The sequence below is a fragment of the Neophocaena asiaeorientalis genome, unplaced genomic scaffold (assembly GCF_003031525.2).
Source record: "Neophocaena asiaeorientalis asiaeorientalis breed wild unplaced genomic scaffold, Neophocaena_asiaeorientalis_V1.1 scaffold182, whole genome shotgun sequence".
NCBI classification, from domain to species: domain Eukaryota; kingdom Metazoa; phylum Chordata; class Mammalia; order Artiodactyla; family Phocoenidae; genus Neophocaena; species Neophocaena asiaeorientalis.
The window spans coordinates 2,115,622-2,135,258 of NW_020174648.1; the positions used below are offsets into that span (position 1 = coordinate 2,115,622).

A 19,637-nucleotide genomic window follows, 5' to 3' on the forward strand; every position below is an offset into this window, starting at 1 on the left:
ACTAAAAATTATCTTTTGGGATTCAAAGGGCTTTAAAATAAATTTTAAAGGAAGTGAAATTAAGTAATTAAGAATTTTCTGAGCACCCATTCAGAGAGCTGTGAATGCTGGACACTGATTGAAAAAGAAAAAGAGGCAGCAAAGTACATGGAAATTTACCCCCAAAACTGGTTTAACTTAAAGAACAACAGGAACAAAAAGACAGTGAGCAACTCTGTGGAAGTGAGAGTTGTAAGGACATATTAACAGAGGGTGAGTGCAGATGATGGAGCTACTAACTTTTCTCCTTCCTTGTAATCAGTATAACTTCAGTGCCAGCAACCATATTATTGTGTTTCCTTCCAGTCCCTATCACTAAGAAATGGCTACTTATTAGGAGGAGGGGAGAAGAATGAAAAGACTGGTTTTGTGTGAGAGGGATCACACTATCCATAGAAGCTTCCAAATTTGGCCATGCTGCTTGGGACAATGGGCAAGTGAAGATTCTTAGGATTTCTGTAGCACTAACTATGGGAATATCAGGGCAAAGTGTTCAGATGAAGGGGGATCCACCAGTATATACAGATAACAGATTGAGCTGAGACCTTTCTCAGGCCCAGCAACCATGTACAGGCACTAAGGAATGTTCATACTTCTAGAGCCAATGAGCTGCAGCCCTGAAAAAACACTGTGCTCTTTTAATAAATACCCTTCAGAGTTCATAGGGAAGGGGAGAAAAGTTATTTAGGAAGGAAAATCGACGGGAGATACTGGAGAACAGAGGAAAGAGGATGCAGGGAGAAGGGAAAAGAATGACTCGAAGGTTTCTGACTGGTATTAAAAGTGGATAAATGGTACAAATCACTCAGACAGGGGACCTTAAAAACTAAAACCAGAGCAAACATGTAATTATATTCCTACTAAGTAGTTTTTAAAATTACTGGACTTTTCCTTTACCATTAAATTATTTTCATTGGTGAACATGTTTTTCTATTCTTCTCTACCATAAAACAAAAAACTAAGAAAGTGTCGAAATCTGTTCTTTTGCTTTCCTTCACTCTGAGGTAATTTCAAGTGTGATACAAGGTTGGAGAAAAACCAGACTTAGCATTATGTTTGCTTCAGATCTGCTTACTTGAAGATGTGATTTCGTTGTCCAGTATTTTACGGACGACTAAGGCCAGTCCCTATATAATAAAAAATAATTTTTAACATCTCAAAGATAAGGCCAATAGTTTTTAGAGGGAAATAAAAGGCTTGGAATTTTTCTTTTTTCCCTGAGCAATTCTGAGGTAGACAGTGTAACAGACAGGCAGATAAGCAGCTTTATTCTGAGAAAACAACTGTGCTTCTTATAGCTGCCCCTTTTTTTCTACAAGTCAAGAATAAGTTTAGGGACAAAAGCTTAAACAAATTCTGCTTGATATGAAAGACTTGGGAATACAGAATGCCACAAACTGGTAAGAATGACAGGGACCTGCTTAGGGAACAGAATTAATAGGAGTTATATATTTTAATAAGTTTCAAATAACTCAGAAATTGCCTCTATTGTAGAAAACTGAGTGAGACCTGTGTGGTTCAATCACCAATTTGCAAGAAAAATCACTAAACCACATAGTTGGATTCAGAATCTATAATCTTCAAAGCTCAAATTTAGAACACATTTTATTTCAGAAAATGTGAATAAATCATCACCTGAAATAAAGTTACATGTGGATATTCACACATAATAATGAGTTTTGATTGAAACAGTTTTAGTGTAACTTAACTAAAGATCTTTTTAATAGTCTCATAATATATATATATATATAGTTTTTTAAGTTTTACATAAAATTATATATAAAGTAGAACGAACACTGGTATAATGGGCAGAAACATGAGGATAAATTTACTGGGTTCAGTGATAACACTATCTTTTCATATCTGAGGTTAAATTTGGATTTAACAAAAATAATTCATTCTTTAGTAAAGTTAATATTCGAACTACATAATAAGGTAGACACCATTTTATGCTAATAAATGAGACTAATACATTAGATTGGCCACCATCGTGGCTTAAAAAATCTTCTGTTAAAGTTATCAATAGCAAGAGTTTCACATAATAATATCTGTACAAACAACATGGAAAACAATTTGGCAGTATTTAATAAATTTAAGGATGTTAACGCGCTACAACTCAGTAATTAATGCCCTAGAGTATAAACATGGATGCTAGTCAACGATGTTAGACATAAGAAGCTAAAGAAGAAAAAAAACAGGATACCACTTACATAAAAAAATCTGAAACCTGCAAAAGCACATATTGCTAAGGGATACATATACTTACAGAAAATCTGTATCTAAATGCACAGGAATGATACAGATCAATACTGGATAGTGGTTCCTTTGGTGGGAGGAGGGAAGAGAGGTGAATATGGGAGGACGCAGAGTGGCTTCGACAGTACTGCTTAGGCTGAAGGTTGAGATGAGAGGTTCATCTCATTACATATGCCTTGTTGTATGTCTTAAATATCTCAGGATAAATTAGAAAACATTTTTCTGCCAGATGACAAAGTCCTGTTTACGCTGACAGACTTAATGTAATCTTGATGATTATATGAGATGGATACATCAGAATATTTTGGTGCTACAGCTTTTCTTCCAAGGGTTCCTATTTCAATTTTTTAAGACATTTTCTCATTGAACAAACATTTACTAAACACTGTTCATTTTCTCATTCTAAATACTGAGTTCCTACTACATGCCAGACAGATAAAATAGTGAAAGCAAAATTATCCGACCTAAGTGTCCTCATGTAGCTTAAAACCTAGCAGAAGTGGCAAGCAATAAACAAACAAGCACATGATTAACACCACTTTGTACCTGATCACGCCTTCCTTCTTAAAAATGTCTTTCACTTGGTTCATTGAATTTCACACTAACCTAGGTTTCCTCCTAAATCACCGGCTGCTGCTTCTCAGTTTCTTTTGTTAGCTCCTCCTCAACACTAAATAGGTCCCTTCTTTTCTGCATCTGTATTCACCCTCTTGGTAATCTCACCTATGCTTTAAATATCCCTACACTGACAACTCCCAAGCTTACACTTCCAGTCTGAACTGAAAATATATGCTAGTATATGTTACGTAACTTAACATTCTCTGTGGCTGTCCAACAGGCAGGTAAAACTAAACATGTCCAAAGCTGAACTCAGGCTCTTCCTTCAAAACCTGCTCCTCTGGCCCTTCTCCACAGGCTACACTGTCTATTCTATATAAATGGCAGCCCCAGGAGCTATGAACACAATACTAACAATTTTCCATCTCAGAGACTATCAACTACATGTGTCCGGTGTCAGGCCAAAAACCTTGTCATCATCCTTGACTCCTCTTGCACATACAGTGCCTGACAACTTCTCACCACCTCTTCCCTCACACCCTGATGCAAGCCACCTTCATCTCTCACCTGGTCTCCTTGATTCAGTTCTTGGTACCAGCCCCTCCCCACCCCCAGGCTTGCCTCCCCACATACCCTGGTCAGTAGTCAGGAAGAGCTACTTAAAACCCAAGTCAGAAAATGTCACTTGTTTGCTCAAAACCCTCCCCTACCTTCCGATCTTTTTCAGAGGAACGGTTTTCAAGGCACCATGCCATCCAGCCCTCTCTACGTTTCTCACTTTCTACTAGACCCTTGTGCTCACTCACTGCAGCTCACTGGCTTTTGCCCTGGGCTTCACACCTCACACCAGTAATCTTTTCCCTTATGTGAGCATAATAAATGGCTTACAATGGGTAGATGCATAATAAATGTTAGTCTCCTTTAACACAAAATGCCTTCCTTGATTTCCTTCTTGTCTCTAAAATACAACACACAGTCATATTATAAAGTCATAAAATAAAAGTATAATGAAAAGTATCCAGGGCCATTGCAGACTTGTATATACTACAACAAACACACTATATTTTGTTCCTGAAAGAACTAAGAACGAAACTTATGGTAGTAAGTATCAGTACTGTTTTCTCAGCCTGGAACACTCTTCCCCTAAACACCAGTACGGCTTGCTCTCTCACCTCGTTCAGGTCTTTCTCAGAAGGCACCTTTTCAGTGAAGCCTTTCTGACCATCCTATCTAAAATCACAGCTCCCACTGCCCTTACGCCGCCCTGTCCTCTTCTGGCTTGTTCCATGTTTTTCATGACACAGTGCCAGTTCACCTCACTCAAATATAAGATGCATGAGGGCAGGAATTTTAGTCTCTTCAGTGCTGTAAGCCAGTGCCTAGCACAGAATAGACACTCAGTAAATACTTGTTGAACCACAACACATACATGTAAAACTGCAACTGACAAGTCCAGTGAAGAACTAGGAAGTGCTGGGAGAGCCTGTAGGAAGAGAAGAAAAGCTCACCTGAGAAAGTCAAACTTGATCTGAGAACTGAAGGATGAGTAGCAGTTAACTAGGATGTACACAGGCTCAGTGGTGAGAGGGGCTAAAAGGCCACTGTAGTGAGACCAGAAAAAGGTGGAAAAGGTGTAAGATAAGGTTGGAATGGGTAAGAGGAGGCAAAACTTTGAAGAGATCTGTAGACGATATTAGGATAGTTTGTCTTTACCCTCAGAGTGACAGGAAGCCACTGAAGCATTATAAGCAGAGGAATCCAATGGGCAGATTTACATGTTGAAAAGATTACCTTGGCTAATGGGTAGAGAAAGTTTAGAAGGGTCAGGGTGGATGTGGACAGATCAGGTAAGAGGGCACTGCAGTAATTCAGCTGAGTTACAATGGTGTCTTGGATTGGGGTGTTGAGAGTAGAGAGAGAATGGATAAATAAGATACTTAGGTTAAAAAAAAAATCAGTGGGGTTGGTGTTAAATTAGATCAGGAAGTGGGGTCAAGGGAATTTTTAAGGTTCACTTCTATGAAGTTTACAAAGCACTGTTAGATGTCCCAGGGAAATAAAGATTTCCCACTGACCCGAAGTTTATGTCCTTAAGTAATAGTCACTGTCTAGATCTTCAATGTCAAACCCCTCTCCACAAATGACAACCAAGCACAAGCACTTGCAATGTGGCAACTCCACATAAAGATGTGCTGTAATTATACAATATACACTGAATTTCAAAGGCTTAGTACAGAAAAAAGAGGGTACAACACCTCAATAATTTTTATACTGATTACAAGTTGAAATGATAATTATTTTGGATGCAGTAGGTTAAGTACAATTATTAAAATTAATTTTACTTGTTTCTTTTTAATTTGTAATGTGGCTACTAGAAAATGTAAAGTTATAGAAATGGTTCACATTATATTTCTACTGGATGGTACTAATGTTGTATGAAACAGAAATATAGTAATTGCAGTTTATTCAAAAGGAAAAAAACAGAGGCTTCCCTGGTGGCGCAGTGGTTGAGAGTCCGCCTACCGATGCAGGGGACACGCGTTCGTGCCCCGGTCCGGGAAGATCCCACATGCCGCGGAGTGGCTGGGCCCGTGAGCCATGGCTCCTGAGCCTGCCCGTCCGGAGCCTGTGCTCCGCAACAGGAGAGGCCACAACAGTGAGAGGCCCGTGTACCGCAAAAAAAAAAAAAAAGGAAAAAAATATGTCTAAGGAGAAGATGGCTGAACTTCAGGGCAAAAAAATGTAATTTTTATAAAGAATTTAGTTTGCTTTGTTTTGTTCGGGGATGTGAGGAAATGAATATTTCAGTTACTATCATTTAAATACAAAAGCCATTTTCTGTTTGTGCCTTATTTATAGACTAGATTGTTTCTCTTCCTCTGTTGCTAAACTAATGGTTCTATTGAGGGTGCCCTCCATGGTAAGGGAGGAAAGTTAGAAAAACACAGAGTTGTGGAAATGACAAAGACTCAGAAATCATTCAGGCCCATCCTTTCATTTTGTTAAGTGACAGACTTGAGATACTCAGACATTAAGTAACTCACTTGAAAAACACAGGACTAATACTGTCTATACCACTGAAGATACAGATGTTTTCTGTAACATCTACGTTATAGTTGACTTGAAAATACTGCAACAAATACACTATATTTTGTTCCCAGAAGAACTAAAAAAATATCTTATGGTACTGAATATGTCGGTATTATCAATGACTTAGTTTTGAGATACAGAATCATATTAATATTCTTACCTGACAAGAGTGGGAAAAGCATCAGTTTTTAGAGTCTGAAAGCCAGTTCCAACACTTAGGTGTGTGTCGGGGACAAATGTCATTCTGTTTTCTCATCAGTAAAATAGATACTTCAGTAAAGTGATGAAGCCAAATCAGCCAAAATGATTCAAACAGTACTATCTATGACTCAACAGTGTATAGCTATGAATGCCACATGAGTTTTTGAGGCCTTGAGTAATACACAGAGAAGTTACATCAAAAGCTTTAAACATTTAAAAATTAATATAAAGTGTAATTTGTCACTTCTAAAACTTCTTAATTGGGGATACTATAATTCACCATCTTGTATATTTTAAAGGAAAGTTCTTAAAACTACTCACATCTGGCTGAATGGCTTTAAATACTGGAACATCCATTAGCGTTATCTGACCCTGAAATAAAAAGTAAAAAAATTACAATTTCTTGGCATTCCATAATGTGACATATATTTGCAATTAAAATTATATTCTGTACTAAAACATATTGAGTACTCAAATCTTTACCAGAAAGAAATCCCAGTTTTATAAGGGCTTAAAAAAATGAAAATTTAGCCCTTATATCATTAAATATAATTAATTCTAATTATCTCATGCCTATTCATATTGTTTTGTGAGATAAATAAAGTAAAGCTACAAAATAAACAAAAATAATTATAAAAATTTGAACATGGTCATACATTAAATCCAAATTAAAAAAAAAAACCTTGGAGCTACTGGTTCATAGAGCAGTGTTGTTGTTGTGACTATTAAATCATATCTACTCAAACAGTAATATAAAATATGACATTAATGAAAAGGTATTCTTCCCAATTTATAAGAAGTAACTGACTCTACACTAGTGGCAACGCATATTGAAGGACTTCACACGGACCTATTTCAACTGTGGTTATAGATGTAAAACAAAATCTAGCAATATACCAAGGAATAATATGGTATGGCCAAACACAGTTTACTCCTGGAATGCAAGAGTGATGCAATATCAGGAAATCAATATATTCTGCTAACAAGTTAAAGGGAAAAGATAGCACAAATAAATGAACACTTATATCAGTTAAGAATTAAAAGTTTTTCTAGGTATCCTTCATGATACTGCAATAATGCCTTCAACTTTAATTTTTTAATTTAGGAAAAAGTAAAAATTCTTCTTACATATGTCAATAAAGTACAGTTAGCTTGGGGAGGTGGTATTGGTAGGGACAAAAGCAATTACCATGAAGGTAAATACTTATTATTACTTACCAAGTTGAGAGTGTAACTTACGAAGCTGCTCTAAAAATACCAATGGATTTTCTTACCTTCTCCTGTTCATTCCTCTGCTTGCTCCATTGTTGTGCTACTCTCCCCATGGATTCCCACATCCAGTTTTTTTTTTAAAAAAATCTCCTCTGTTGGGGCCTACAAATTCTAACTGAATTGCACCAATATGTAAATTACCTGCAAAAACTGGAGAACAAGAGGTGGGAGGCTTACCGCATATTCTTCTGGTGTAACCTTAAGGACATCAAATACCACAGCATCAAAGCTTTTCTTCAATTCAGAACCTTTGTCACTCAATGACTCAGAACTGCTACTCTTCTGTTAAATTGAAAAAAAAAAATGCAGCCATTTAAAAACTGTCTTGCAGTTAAGTGTCATGGAAACTAGACCGGCCTTAAAACTGAGGAAGCTAAAAGTGAGTTAACAAATGCTGTAGAAAAGTTGGGCAGAACACATTGCTTCCTTGGAAGAGCACTAGGAAAAGGGTCGGGCAACTTGAAATCTAACCTCAACTTTAGGGTTTTAGGTTCTCAAGTAAGTTTTCCTGTCTGTTTCCTCACCCTGACATCCTATCATTTCCAAAAGAAATAAAAGATATCAATAACAAGTTCAATGATTTTCAAATGGGGTAAAAGAAGTTAGGGGAGAAGGATACACCCATCTATAATTTTAAAAACTAATTTTTATTAAGAAAAAGACAAATTATTTTCCTAATATAAACCACAGGAAAACATTCAGAACTACATTAACTAAATAACCCAGTCTAGTTTGTTAAGTGAATGTCTGTCTGTGATAGCACAATTGATACTCTTCTTCTTATTATAGTACAGATTTAAGCATTTTCTGCTTTAATTTTGAATTTGCTGTTGCTATATGCAGAACAAAAGGTGGCTTTTGGCCCTGAAAATCTTATTTCTGTTAAATTTCCACTTCATCTGTACTACAAAATAAAAGTGTATTTTGCAATCAGTTGGCTGAAACCAGAGTATCATCCCTGTAAGAACATTTAGATCACTCTCTGTTAAACGGTGGTAGGATATCAGGCTACAGTCAGTGGCAGAAAAAACTAACCAAAGTTTCATTTACAGAGGTATAATATTATGTATGTCAACCTATCAGCTATTATACATCAATTTTGAGCACCTGTCATTATGCTTCATTTTTACTTCCCTTGCAGTAGCAACTAAATATCAAAATCATTACAAAGGAAGGGATCTGTCATTAATTTTGTAAAATTCTCAACCATTATTACTTCAAATATTTCTTCTGCTCCTTTCTCTTTCTCCTCCTTCCGGCAGCCCCATTACGTACATGCTACACCTTTTGTCATTGCCCCACAGTTCCTGAATATTGCGTTCCATTTTCCTCATTCTATTTTCTCTTTGCACTTCAGCTTGGGACGATACTATTAACATGTCTTCAGGTTCACTGATTCTTTCCTTAGCCGTCTACTGGTCACCAGTCTACTGGTGAGCCAATCAAAGTCACTCGTCATTTCTGGAACGACGTTTTCGATTTCTAGCATTTCCTTTTGATTCTTAGAATTTCAATATCCCTGCTTCTACTATCCATCTATTCTTGCATGTTGTCAATTTTTTCCATTAGAGCTATTAGCATTATTAATCATGGTTATTTTAATTCCCAGTCCGTTAATTCCAAAATCTTTGCCATATCTGAGTCTGGCTGTGCTGCTTGCTCTGCCTCTCAGCCTATGTTTTTTTGTTACTTTTAGCATGCCTTAAAATTTGCTGAAAGCCAGACATGATTTAGTGGGTAACAGAAACTGAGGCAAATAGGCCCTTAGTGCAAGGGTTTACGTTTATTTGTATAGGAGTTATGCTGTTTACTATTTGTTGTGGTTAGAGGTGCCTTCACCTTCCTCTAGTGTCCTTGTTTTGGTCTCTGGGTTTTTCTAGAAACTCCTGCTTTGCAGTTCTTTCAGCTGTGATCCTTTACTATTATACAGGAGCCATGTTGATGTGGTGGTAAGGTGTGGGAAGAGGAGAAGCATTCCATTGCCCTACAATCAGGTACTTTAGTGAGCCTGTGCCCTTGGGCTGTGACCTTAGGTGCTTCTCAGTACCCTAGACTCCCCTTAGAAAGTAAGACAGGAAGGCTAGAGGGCCCTGAGTTGGGTATTTCTCTTTCTGCAAGTAGGTTAGGCTCTGGTAAAGCAGTCTCCCCTGAGGTCAGGTGGGGAATACAATGTGCTGGGCATATATTAGGATGATTACTTCCCCCTAGTAGATTTCAAAATGGTTACTTTCCCCTCCCTCTGCTGGAAACAGGAGGGATTTTTCTCAGAACCTCACTGTGAGAACTTGGTGGGGGCTCCTGGAGGTAAAACTCACAAAAGTGGGGAGGGAGACCTAAAACTGAGCCCCCAGGAGTTCTTAACTCTCAAGCTAGTCCACACACTGCCTCCAGCAGTTTGTCAATTACAGTAAGCTCCAGGGAATTCTGCTCTTGGTAAACAGTGATTCTCCATATTTGCCTTTCTCCAGTTTTCAGGGCATCACTGTCAATTTGCTCTGTGACATCAGTTCTCTCATAGAGCTAAGACCAGTTATTGGTTTTCAGTTTGTTCAGCTTTTATCAAGCTGTGAGGACAGGAGTAATGAATTCCAAGCTCTTTATGTATCTGAGCATTAGTCCAAAGTCTCATAAATGGATTTCATATATAGTATCTTATTCCATGTGCTTAACCTCTGTAACTAAGACTAGCTTACAGTATGTTGACAATGTTACTTTATATTCCAAGACAAATACAGAAATTTATTCATGTTAAGCATTCAAATAGACATCAGTTAAGCAGTATATACTAATCCAATAACTACCAAATAATAAATATATTGTCAAGTAAATACATTCATTTTAAACATAATTTGGTAATTTTCTCCAAGTTTCTAACTCATTCAAGACAAGTGAGCAAATCATAATGGCAATCTTATTGCTTATCAAAGTCAGTAATCATTTTCCTCTTTCCTTCTTACAAGCCATCAGTAGAGGCTTTAAAAATTATGAGTGACGTGCTTCTATCTGCTTTCCCACTACCAATAAATAAGCTGGTAACGACAAGAAGCTAAGCAGTACTGAGACATAATGTGCATAGTGGTAATTCTTTATTCACAACAAGACTAAAAAAATACTGACACTTCTAAATGTCTGAAAAAAGTTCGCCACCACTCTACTGACCAGAAGCTTAAACAAAGGTTAAGTCTAGAAGGCAGAGACAGGAGGAGTCAATCACCCATCAAATACCTTAAGTACTTGTGAGGTTTTCACATTTGTGAAGTTTGCATTTTGATATGTTAACACATCTTTATTTTAAGAGAAGGTAGAAAAACATATATTTTTAATTTTATCTTCTTGCCACAGCAGGAGGACAATTTAAAAGGCAGACTTCCCTCCCCCCCCCTTACTTCTCATGTACTAAATTATATTACTCTGAGGTAATTCATCCACTTTCAGAAAGGCCAACACTATTTTTTATATGAGTGAAATGATCTATTTTATTTAACAAACAATTGTGTTCTGTTTCCTGTAATACTAGCTCATATGTTTCAGGATACATAGTCATAAATATACTATACATATACACACATACATTTAACATAGTCAAGAAATATGGTCATAAAAATACCATGTAAATATACATATATTACAGACATATTTACAAACATATATAATCCCTGTCTCAAGGAGGAAGAAAAGCTATGTATAAATTTATGGAAAAATTATTTTAAATGTTTTTTTTTAAGTGATAGTTTCAAAAATCAGAAAGCTCCTATCTGTTCAGGGAATCAGGAGAAAACTTCCCTAATTTTTTGAAATAGAAAAGGCTAAGGGTTTATACAAACATCAACAAGATGTAGTATTCTTTCATTAGAATGTAAATTTCACATAAAGAATTAGTAGCAGTTAAATCCATTAGAAAGAAAATTTAGGCTCATTTTGATGGAAGTCTTAAATGCAGGGCTGAATGTGTATTTAGTTAATATTTAGTTAGTAGGTAATGAGGAACCATGGACAGTTTGGGAATAAAATAAAGTATAACAGCTATTTTAAGAATATTAAAATTGAATTACAGTCAAATGTACCAAAAATAGCAGGGAATAGAAGTGCAAGATCAAAATAAAAGGCCACTGTAACATTCTAGACAAGAAATAATAAATGACCAAACTAAGATGGTACTAGGAGAAATAAGGAGTAAAGGACTAGATCTCAGAGATAAGGTGTGGTAGACAGACTCTAAGCCGGCTGCCAGGCATCTCTATCTCTTGGTGGTCACCCCAATGTGTAATCCTCTCCACTTGAGTGTGGGCAGGATGAGATGTCACTAGATGATTACATTACAGAGGATTCTAACTTCTGTTTTGTTAGCAGACTCTCCCTGCTGTGATGTGAAAATGGCTGTGGTGGGCAAGGGGAAGCAGGTTAATGCCAAATCTACAGATCTGAACTCTGATGCTAAGGACACGGTGATGCTACTAACAAAAGTCAGAGAAAGAGGGTGGCCTATTTTCTTTACAGGTAGTGCAGCAGAACAGAAACAAAGTAACCTGATTTTGTTCATATTGTAAGTAAAAAGTCCATTCATCAGAAATGCTTCATAAAATTCATAAGGGAAGCCAGAGCTAGAGTTAAAAATACAGAAATCATACTCCAATAAAGATGTTAAAAAATACAGAAATCATCTAATAAGAAAAATAATTGAAACTACTGACTTAGAATAGAATATTTTCAATGACAGCAAGGCCTAAGTAATTGGCTTGGGCAAAATGAAGTTATCAAGGAACTCTGAGGTCAAGGCGTTAAAGTGTCATAAACATTTATTCTCATCCTCTATGGTAAGAGTAAAATTAAGGAGAAATATAGAAGCTAAATACAAAAGTTATTAAGGAAAGCAGGCCAAGTACCCTAGATTTACAGAAAAAGCAAAAAAAAAAAGGGGGGGGGGGTAGGTGAGCACCTAGTTCAGTCTTTATCTCCATCTTTAACACTCTGAGCTACATCACAGGAGTAGCTTTCAACATTCCAGCCTAATAGGTCTTTGATCTCCTTCAACAGGCTTGGAATCAAGGGATCTGACAGTGTCAATATTATGTCATTCTTTGCCCCACTTGTACTGTTGCCCTCAAGGTTCATAAAATGTAAAAACACTTTGAAAAGAAATTCTATGCATTCTTTAAAACTAAACCCAAGAAAGGGTTTTAAGTAATCATGATTTGTCAAGTATATGAAGTAGGTAGGGATGAACTCCTAAAACGTACAATGAACACATGGATGGTACAATGAAAATAGTTTTTTGAAAACTGAAAAATCCGTAACCCTTTTTCTCAAGCTCTGATTTACATCTGTGACCAATCATAATGCTTAAAAAATCAGAATGCCAGGTAAGAAATTTTACAACTAAACTTTTCAAATGTCTTACCTCAGAAGCAGTAGCAGCAATATTAACACTGCTTGCCTGCCCGTTCATTAGGTCCATGCTTCCCACATCAGTCCCTGACGCTAGTTAACAGCAACAGAAGACTGATTGCTTCACGTCCAAGGCCACAAATACATTATTATTCCTGTAAAAAAAAAAAACAGAAAACTTTAACTGTGTGTCTTATTGGAAGTTTAAGAAAAGAAACCCATGCCTGTCACCATGCCAAGAAATAAAATACTTCAAATTTACTAAACTCTATTTTTCACTTCAGTTAAATCACTAAATCTGGTTTGAGGACAATCCTATTATGCTATTTTCAAATGATCAGAAACACCAAATGGCCAGTGGTCAACACATGTTGCTGTTATATTCTTTATCAGCAAAGCAACGGTATAATTTTTCATTTATTGTGAGAAAAATTCAAAAGCTTTTTTAGTCTTAAGAAAAAGTGTAAAAAACATGTGGCAAAGTAATATATGGTCTCATGAAATAAATTTTAGAGATCTAAATGACATCCCTAACTCAACCACACTGAATAAGTTTAGCAGTGTTGATAATGTAGTTTACAAAGATATCACGAATAATTAAAAATAAATTATTATGGAGCATGTTATAAAAATACCACAGTACATGATATATTTATTTGTATAGGGCTTTAAAGTTTACTGAGTATCTTTACTCCATTATCTCACTGATCTTCACAACTACCAATAAGACTAAGGAAGATATCATGATACTCATATAACACAAACACAGCCTCTGAGGACACAGGCTGGTAAATGACGGGTCAAGAATAAAATTCAAGTCATCTAAAATTCTAGTCAAATATTCCTTCCACACCACCATAGTTTTTCCACTTTACTGGAAGTCAGAATGTTTACTTGAGAGTCTAATCCCTTTCCACAAAAAACTTGCTGTATATCATTGTGTTGGTAACTTCACCTATCTAGGAGGGAATTTCTTCCTCTCTGTAAAATGACACAAATAAACAGAGTAAGGTCCCTTTCCAACTTTAAATTTCTATGATATTTTTCATAAGAGAAATGGTTAAGTGTCTATAAATTAGGTATTTAAAACTATAACCACTTTTTTATTGAAGTGTAATTGACTTACATTATTATATTAGTTTGAGGTGTATCACATAGGGATTTGATATTTTTACACATTACAAAATGACTACCACGATAATCTAGTTACCATCTGTCACCATACAGAGTTATTAACAATACTACTGACTATATTCCTTATGCTGTGCATTACAGAATTGTACCCACTTTAAAAACTTAGTTTGAAATATCAATAATAATTCTCTTGAAATGCTAAGTTTCCTCTCTCTGGAGAAGCAATATAGGACAGTGATTTAGAAGCACAAACTCTAGAAAAAAACTGCTTAAGTGTGAACCCAGCAAACTGTTTGCCTTTTCTGTGTTCAATTTCCTTACCAATAGAACAGAGACAGCAATAAGTACCTACTTCATAGAGTTGTGGTGAGGAGAAATTAATTAATATATTCAAAGCACCTAAAACAGTGCTGACACATGGTAAGAGTGCTATTATAATGACACACACTTTGTCTACTATCTAATGAATCCACACAAGGCTTAAATTCAAGGGAGTCTTCTAATTAAAGAAGACAAAAACCTTAGAAATGTACCTCTCACAAAATAGGTGTTGGTGGGCATCAGCAAAATCCTGACTGCAGAAATAATGAATGAGAATGCCTAAAATATGTTTCCTAGATGTAGCAAAACATGTTGCTGGTTTTCAAATGCTTAAAAAGTATTACTAATGATAGCAGCCTTCACAGTCACATCTTAAATTTATCTTCGTTTCTTCAGATATACCCTGAGTACCTGCTAAGAGCAAAACATCGTGCTAGAATTTTTAAAATGAGAACTACATTAGAAATAATGATTTTTTAAAAAAACATTTAGAAAACCAATATGAAAATGAATAGAAACACTCTAATTTCCTTCAATCTACAGTATTTATTTTATAAACTTCATTTATTCTTATTAAGAATCTTATTAAGAATCATTTATATTTATAGTACTGTACAAAATGAACTTGATAATCCCAATTCTCTCTGAAGGCAACACTCAATTTGCAATGAAATGTCTTCAAATAATTTCATTTCATTCTACATGCTATGCCTGATTAATTTAGATATGAATTCATAAATCAACAGTGCCCCCTAGTGTTAAGAAAAATTAATCAAATCGTTAAAAAAAATGTATCCTTAGTCTAAAACTTATATATCAAATATATAAATTTTATGGTTAATATCTACTGAAAAAGAGGTAATACACCAGGAATAAACATTAATACATTTGTAAACTATTAACAGTAAAGAATAAAGTTTTCTCTGCCTGCTTTTAATCAAAATGTCACTTGAATATCCTATGAAAATTGTCATATTAAAACCCATTACATGAAAAAAAAAAGTATAGCAAAGCATACCTCAACAAAAATCTTATTCATAATTACTTACAAATGTACTACATGTCAGTATTTAATACTGTTTAAGTACAACAAAGCCTCATATGATACCATAAAAACACTTCATGTCCTAAGAGACAGGCATGGGTTTATATTTTTATAATATGTGCCCCAAGACGTTTCTGTGCTTTGCACACAAAAAAGTTCAAATTAGATAAGCCAAATATATGCCTTAATATTATTTACTTTTCCTAGCGCTATGTATAAACAGCACAATCATTCATAATAAACACCAACATCACAGCTCTTTTCTTAATGAAATTTATTATTTCCTATTCTCTTCTGAAACTTCTAAAGACATTTAATCTGTCCTTTAAAAGAGTTTAAATACCAAAACAGGCATAGTACTTCAATATAATCCCCAAATAGGAAATCTGAAATGTGTAGATTTACCTCCCCTGCTTGAGGTCACAAACTAGATTATTTAAACTGTAGGTACAATCATTCAGTCTCCTAACTCCTCACTTTCTCAATGGTATCCCCACAAAGAAACCAATGCTTTTTTAAAAAAGTAAACAAGAGGGTAAAGTTAAAGTGACAACTTCTCACTAATGTAATCTCATTTCATAGTACCAGTTCTTTTCTAAAATAATTTATGCTATCATCATTAAGAATATTATGCTAGGGATTCCCTGATGGCTCAGTGGTTGAGAGTCCGCCTGCCGATGCAGGGGACACGGGTTCGTGCCCCGGTCCGGGAGGATCCCACATGCCGCGGAGCGGCTGGGCACGTGAGCCATGGCTGCTGAGCCTGCACGTCCGGAGCCTGTGCTCCACAATGGGAGAGGCCACAGCAGCGAGAGGCCTGTGTACCACAAAAAAAAAAAAAAAAAAAAAGAAAGAATATTATGCTAAAGACATTTAATAGTTTTACAAAACATGCTCTAGAAGAGCTAAGCAACTATAAGGAAAAAGGTAGTGAAATGTAATTAATTACTGCAATTTCTTTGGAAACATTCAGATAATACAGAATTGATATGCTTACACATGACTTAAAATCTCAGTACCAGAAATTCATCTTACTATAAGTCTGGAGGGGACTTCCCTAGTGGTCCAGTGGGTAAGACTCCACAGCTCCCAATGCAGGGGCCCAGGTTCAATCCCTGGTCAGGGAACTAGATCCCTCATGCATGCTGCAACTAAGAGTTCGCATGCCACAACTAAGGAGCCCCCCTGCCACAACTAAAGACCCAGAGCAACCAAATAAATAAATAAATAGTAAACTGCCAAAGCTGGGACACTTGAAACTTAAAAAAAAAAACTCTGGAGAAAAAGAAAAAACTACATAGATAAAGGATATTTAAATCAAGCACTATTTACAATAGTGAAAACCAGAAGTGACTTTCATGCCTTTGTATATAACCACATTAAAAAATTCAAATAGACAATTATAAGAAAAAAAACATAAGTGACAATTTCAACAAAAGAAACTGAACCTTCTTATTGTAAACTTACAAATTTCACGAGAAAAAGAAAGTAACAGGGTAAAGTTAAAACAACATAACTGCAACTCAATATTTAAAAGTTGTTATAGTGCTTGGCTCTCCTTTAAAATTTATTTTAAAATAAATGTTAAAGATATTTTATATGACACTCGTGGAAGGTCCAAAGATTTAAATGTCTGTATATCATAGCACTTCCAGCATTTCTGACACTAAGCTAAGCTTGCACTGCCTTCTTTATTTTTTTATCTAAGAAAATTAGAGATTAGTCCCAAATTCCCCAGTACTTTGTTTTAACAGTTACAGCCATCAAAAGTCTGATGAGTAACGACGACAACAACAAAAGATTTTGTCTTTGACATGATTGATTGATACTGAGCTATTTTGACAGAAGTTTAATAAAAAATGTGGTTGCCTCTTCAAATCATTTCTGCTATAGCACTAAACAAGATCGTCTTTGGTATTTGCTTATAACAAGTTCAAGTTATTACGAAAGAAATTAAAAAGAAAGGCGTTCTGATGAACATTCAGGGTTATAAGAGCTCCCCAATGCCTCCCACAGAGAAGTCATTAGTCTCCTTCTTTTATGCTTCCACTGCTCTTCTGTCAGAATTCTATTGCTATATTTTCACATTGATATATTTATGTGTCTCTCCTTAATGAATTTTGAGTTCCTTGATTTTAAAGACCCATATTTAAAACAAAACACAACAGAAAAACCATTATTTTTCATCTTTGCACTCAGGCACATTAAACACAATACTGACCTCAATTGCCTATTTAATCTGGGAAAGATGAATAAATGACTGAACAAAGCAGTTATTCACAGGATAACATTAGATAAATGCCCAATTAACAATAAAAGTATAGGGAGAATGGCAATCAAATACTCAATACACACAATACTACACACATTTAAAAGAATATGGTAACTATTTTCTATTTCCAGCAACATGGCTGAAAAACAACGTAAAAAATCTTTGTACCACAAGAGAAATTTAGAAATGGACTTTGACATCAGTTGGACAGAAAAAGCAACCAAGAGATGAGAATGGAGTTGAGACATACACAGTCCCCACGTCAACCCATCCACACACACTTTTACCTAGAATAAAGCCAGAGAGACTGATAGTCTACCCAATCAGTGATAAGATGGTCTGTAAAAAAAATTCTGGTACAGCAAGATAAGAAACTTGTGTGTCTTGGCCTGGGCTTACCACTGTGGCTGGTGGAGGGTGTCTACAAAATGATAATTTGTAATCCTAGGCATGCTCCAGCACAGACACAGAATTTGTATTTATACTACCAGCATGGCCCAAGACCCTCAAGACTAGAAATTTAAATAAAATGTTCACAAGCCAGTGAGACTCCTGGAACCCAAGGCAGATGGAGGGAACAAAATTTGGGGGGTTGCCGGGGGCAGGGACACACACATTCCTTCAACCCAGGCAATGCAGAATTCCCCCTGCCAGCAAGCTCAAAATAGAAATTTACCAACTCTATAAGCAAACAACCCACTACAAGTAAAAGCAGGAAACACAACAATCATTAGGATTATCTCTTGAGAACTTTAGATGAAAAATTATCAGATACAGGCTATAAAACCAGATTAAAGATTAAAGCCAGCGGCCTTAAAAGAAGACACTGAAAATATAATAAGACCTTATTAAAAAAAAGCAAGACAGACGTTTGTAAGGGAACCAAATAAAATTTTTCAAAAGAAAAGGAAGGTAGAGTCACTGGAGAATTAAGCATCAGATTAACACAACTAAAGAGAGAATTTGTGAAGTAGAAAAGATAAATGAAATTATGCAAAAATTCTAACAAAGGCTTAATGATATGTAAAATGTGAAGAAAGACTAAAGAAATGCAAAATAGAATAAGATCTAACACGTCTAAGAGGAGTTCCAGAGGAAGAGAGATAACAGAAGGCAACATTTAAAGAGAGAAAGGCTGAGAAGTTTCCAAGATACGGGAAAGACATGTATCTTCACATTCAGGAACCACAAACTTTGAGCAGGGTAAATAAAAAGAATCATATTCTATATACATCACTTTAAACTGGAGAATACTTATTTAAAAAACAAGTGGGTAAGGCATTTTATTTACATAGGAATGAATTAAATGGAAAGCTTCTCAACAATACCAAAAGACACAGAAGAAAATGAAATATTTTCAAAGTGCCAAGAGAAAATAACTATCAATCTAAAATTCCATACCCAGCTAAATTCTCATCCAAGAGAAGGCAACATAAAGACATTCTGCAGACAAAGAAAGAATTTATCACAAAATTAGTCCATGTAGCAAGCAAGTAAGAATGTTGTAGTATGTACCTGAAAAACTAATTTATCTCCAGGTAGAAAAACTTGTCCTGGTTTCTGTTTAACTTTGTATCGAATAAAAGTAAAGTCAGGAGTAGAAACAGTTATGTTAACCAAGACTGTTAGGATGATTAATGATTTTAGATGACTGTCCAAATGTTTAAAAGTTTTAAATTAACCTCTATTTAATAACTATTTTAAAAAATAACTTGCTTTTATGTAAAAAAGAAAAACTACTTCTCCTTTTATAGACACCCTATCATTTGTTTCATACATTAAAATACACAAAACGGTACAATAACAAACAAAAGCTAACATTTATGGAGTGCTTATTATCCAGGTCCTGCTCTAAGCACTTTTTCATTAAAAATTCACTCAATCATCAAAACAAACCCTATGAAGTTATTATATTATACCCCATTTTTAGAGATGAGCAAATAGGTAACTTGCCCAAGCTTACACAGTAGGAATAGGCAGCCAGAAGGGAGGGAGAAAAGGAGGACAGGTGGATAGAAAAACAAAAGACAGGAAAGAAGGATAAACTGATGGATAGGAAAAAAC

At 35.5% G+C, this 19,637-nt stretch overlaps 1 protein-coding gene across 2 annotated transcripts in view; it reads right to left on the reverse strand.

Moving 5' to 3' along the window:
• RALGPS2 (Ral GEF with PH domain and SH3 binding motif 2) overlaps positions 1 to 19,637 on the reverse strand; it is a 141,228-nt gene that overhangs the window by 109,781 nt on the left and 11,810 nt on the right. For both annotated transcript variants that reach the window (XM_024758742.1, XM_024758743.1), the window contains 3 exons: positions 12,815 to 12,956; positions 7,594 to 7,698; positions 6,466 to 6,516 (listed from right to left, as the gene is read on the reverse strand). In XM_024758742.1, the coding sequence (XP_024614510.1) occupies positions 6,466 to 6,516; positions 7,594 to 7,698; positions 12,815 to 12,871 (213 nt within the window). In that variant the 5' untranslated portion in view covers positions 12,872 to 12,956. Of the gene's footprint in view, positions 1 to 6,465; positions 6,517 to 7,593; positions 7,699 to 12,814; positions 12,957 to 19,637 lie in introns of those variants that run through there.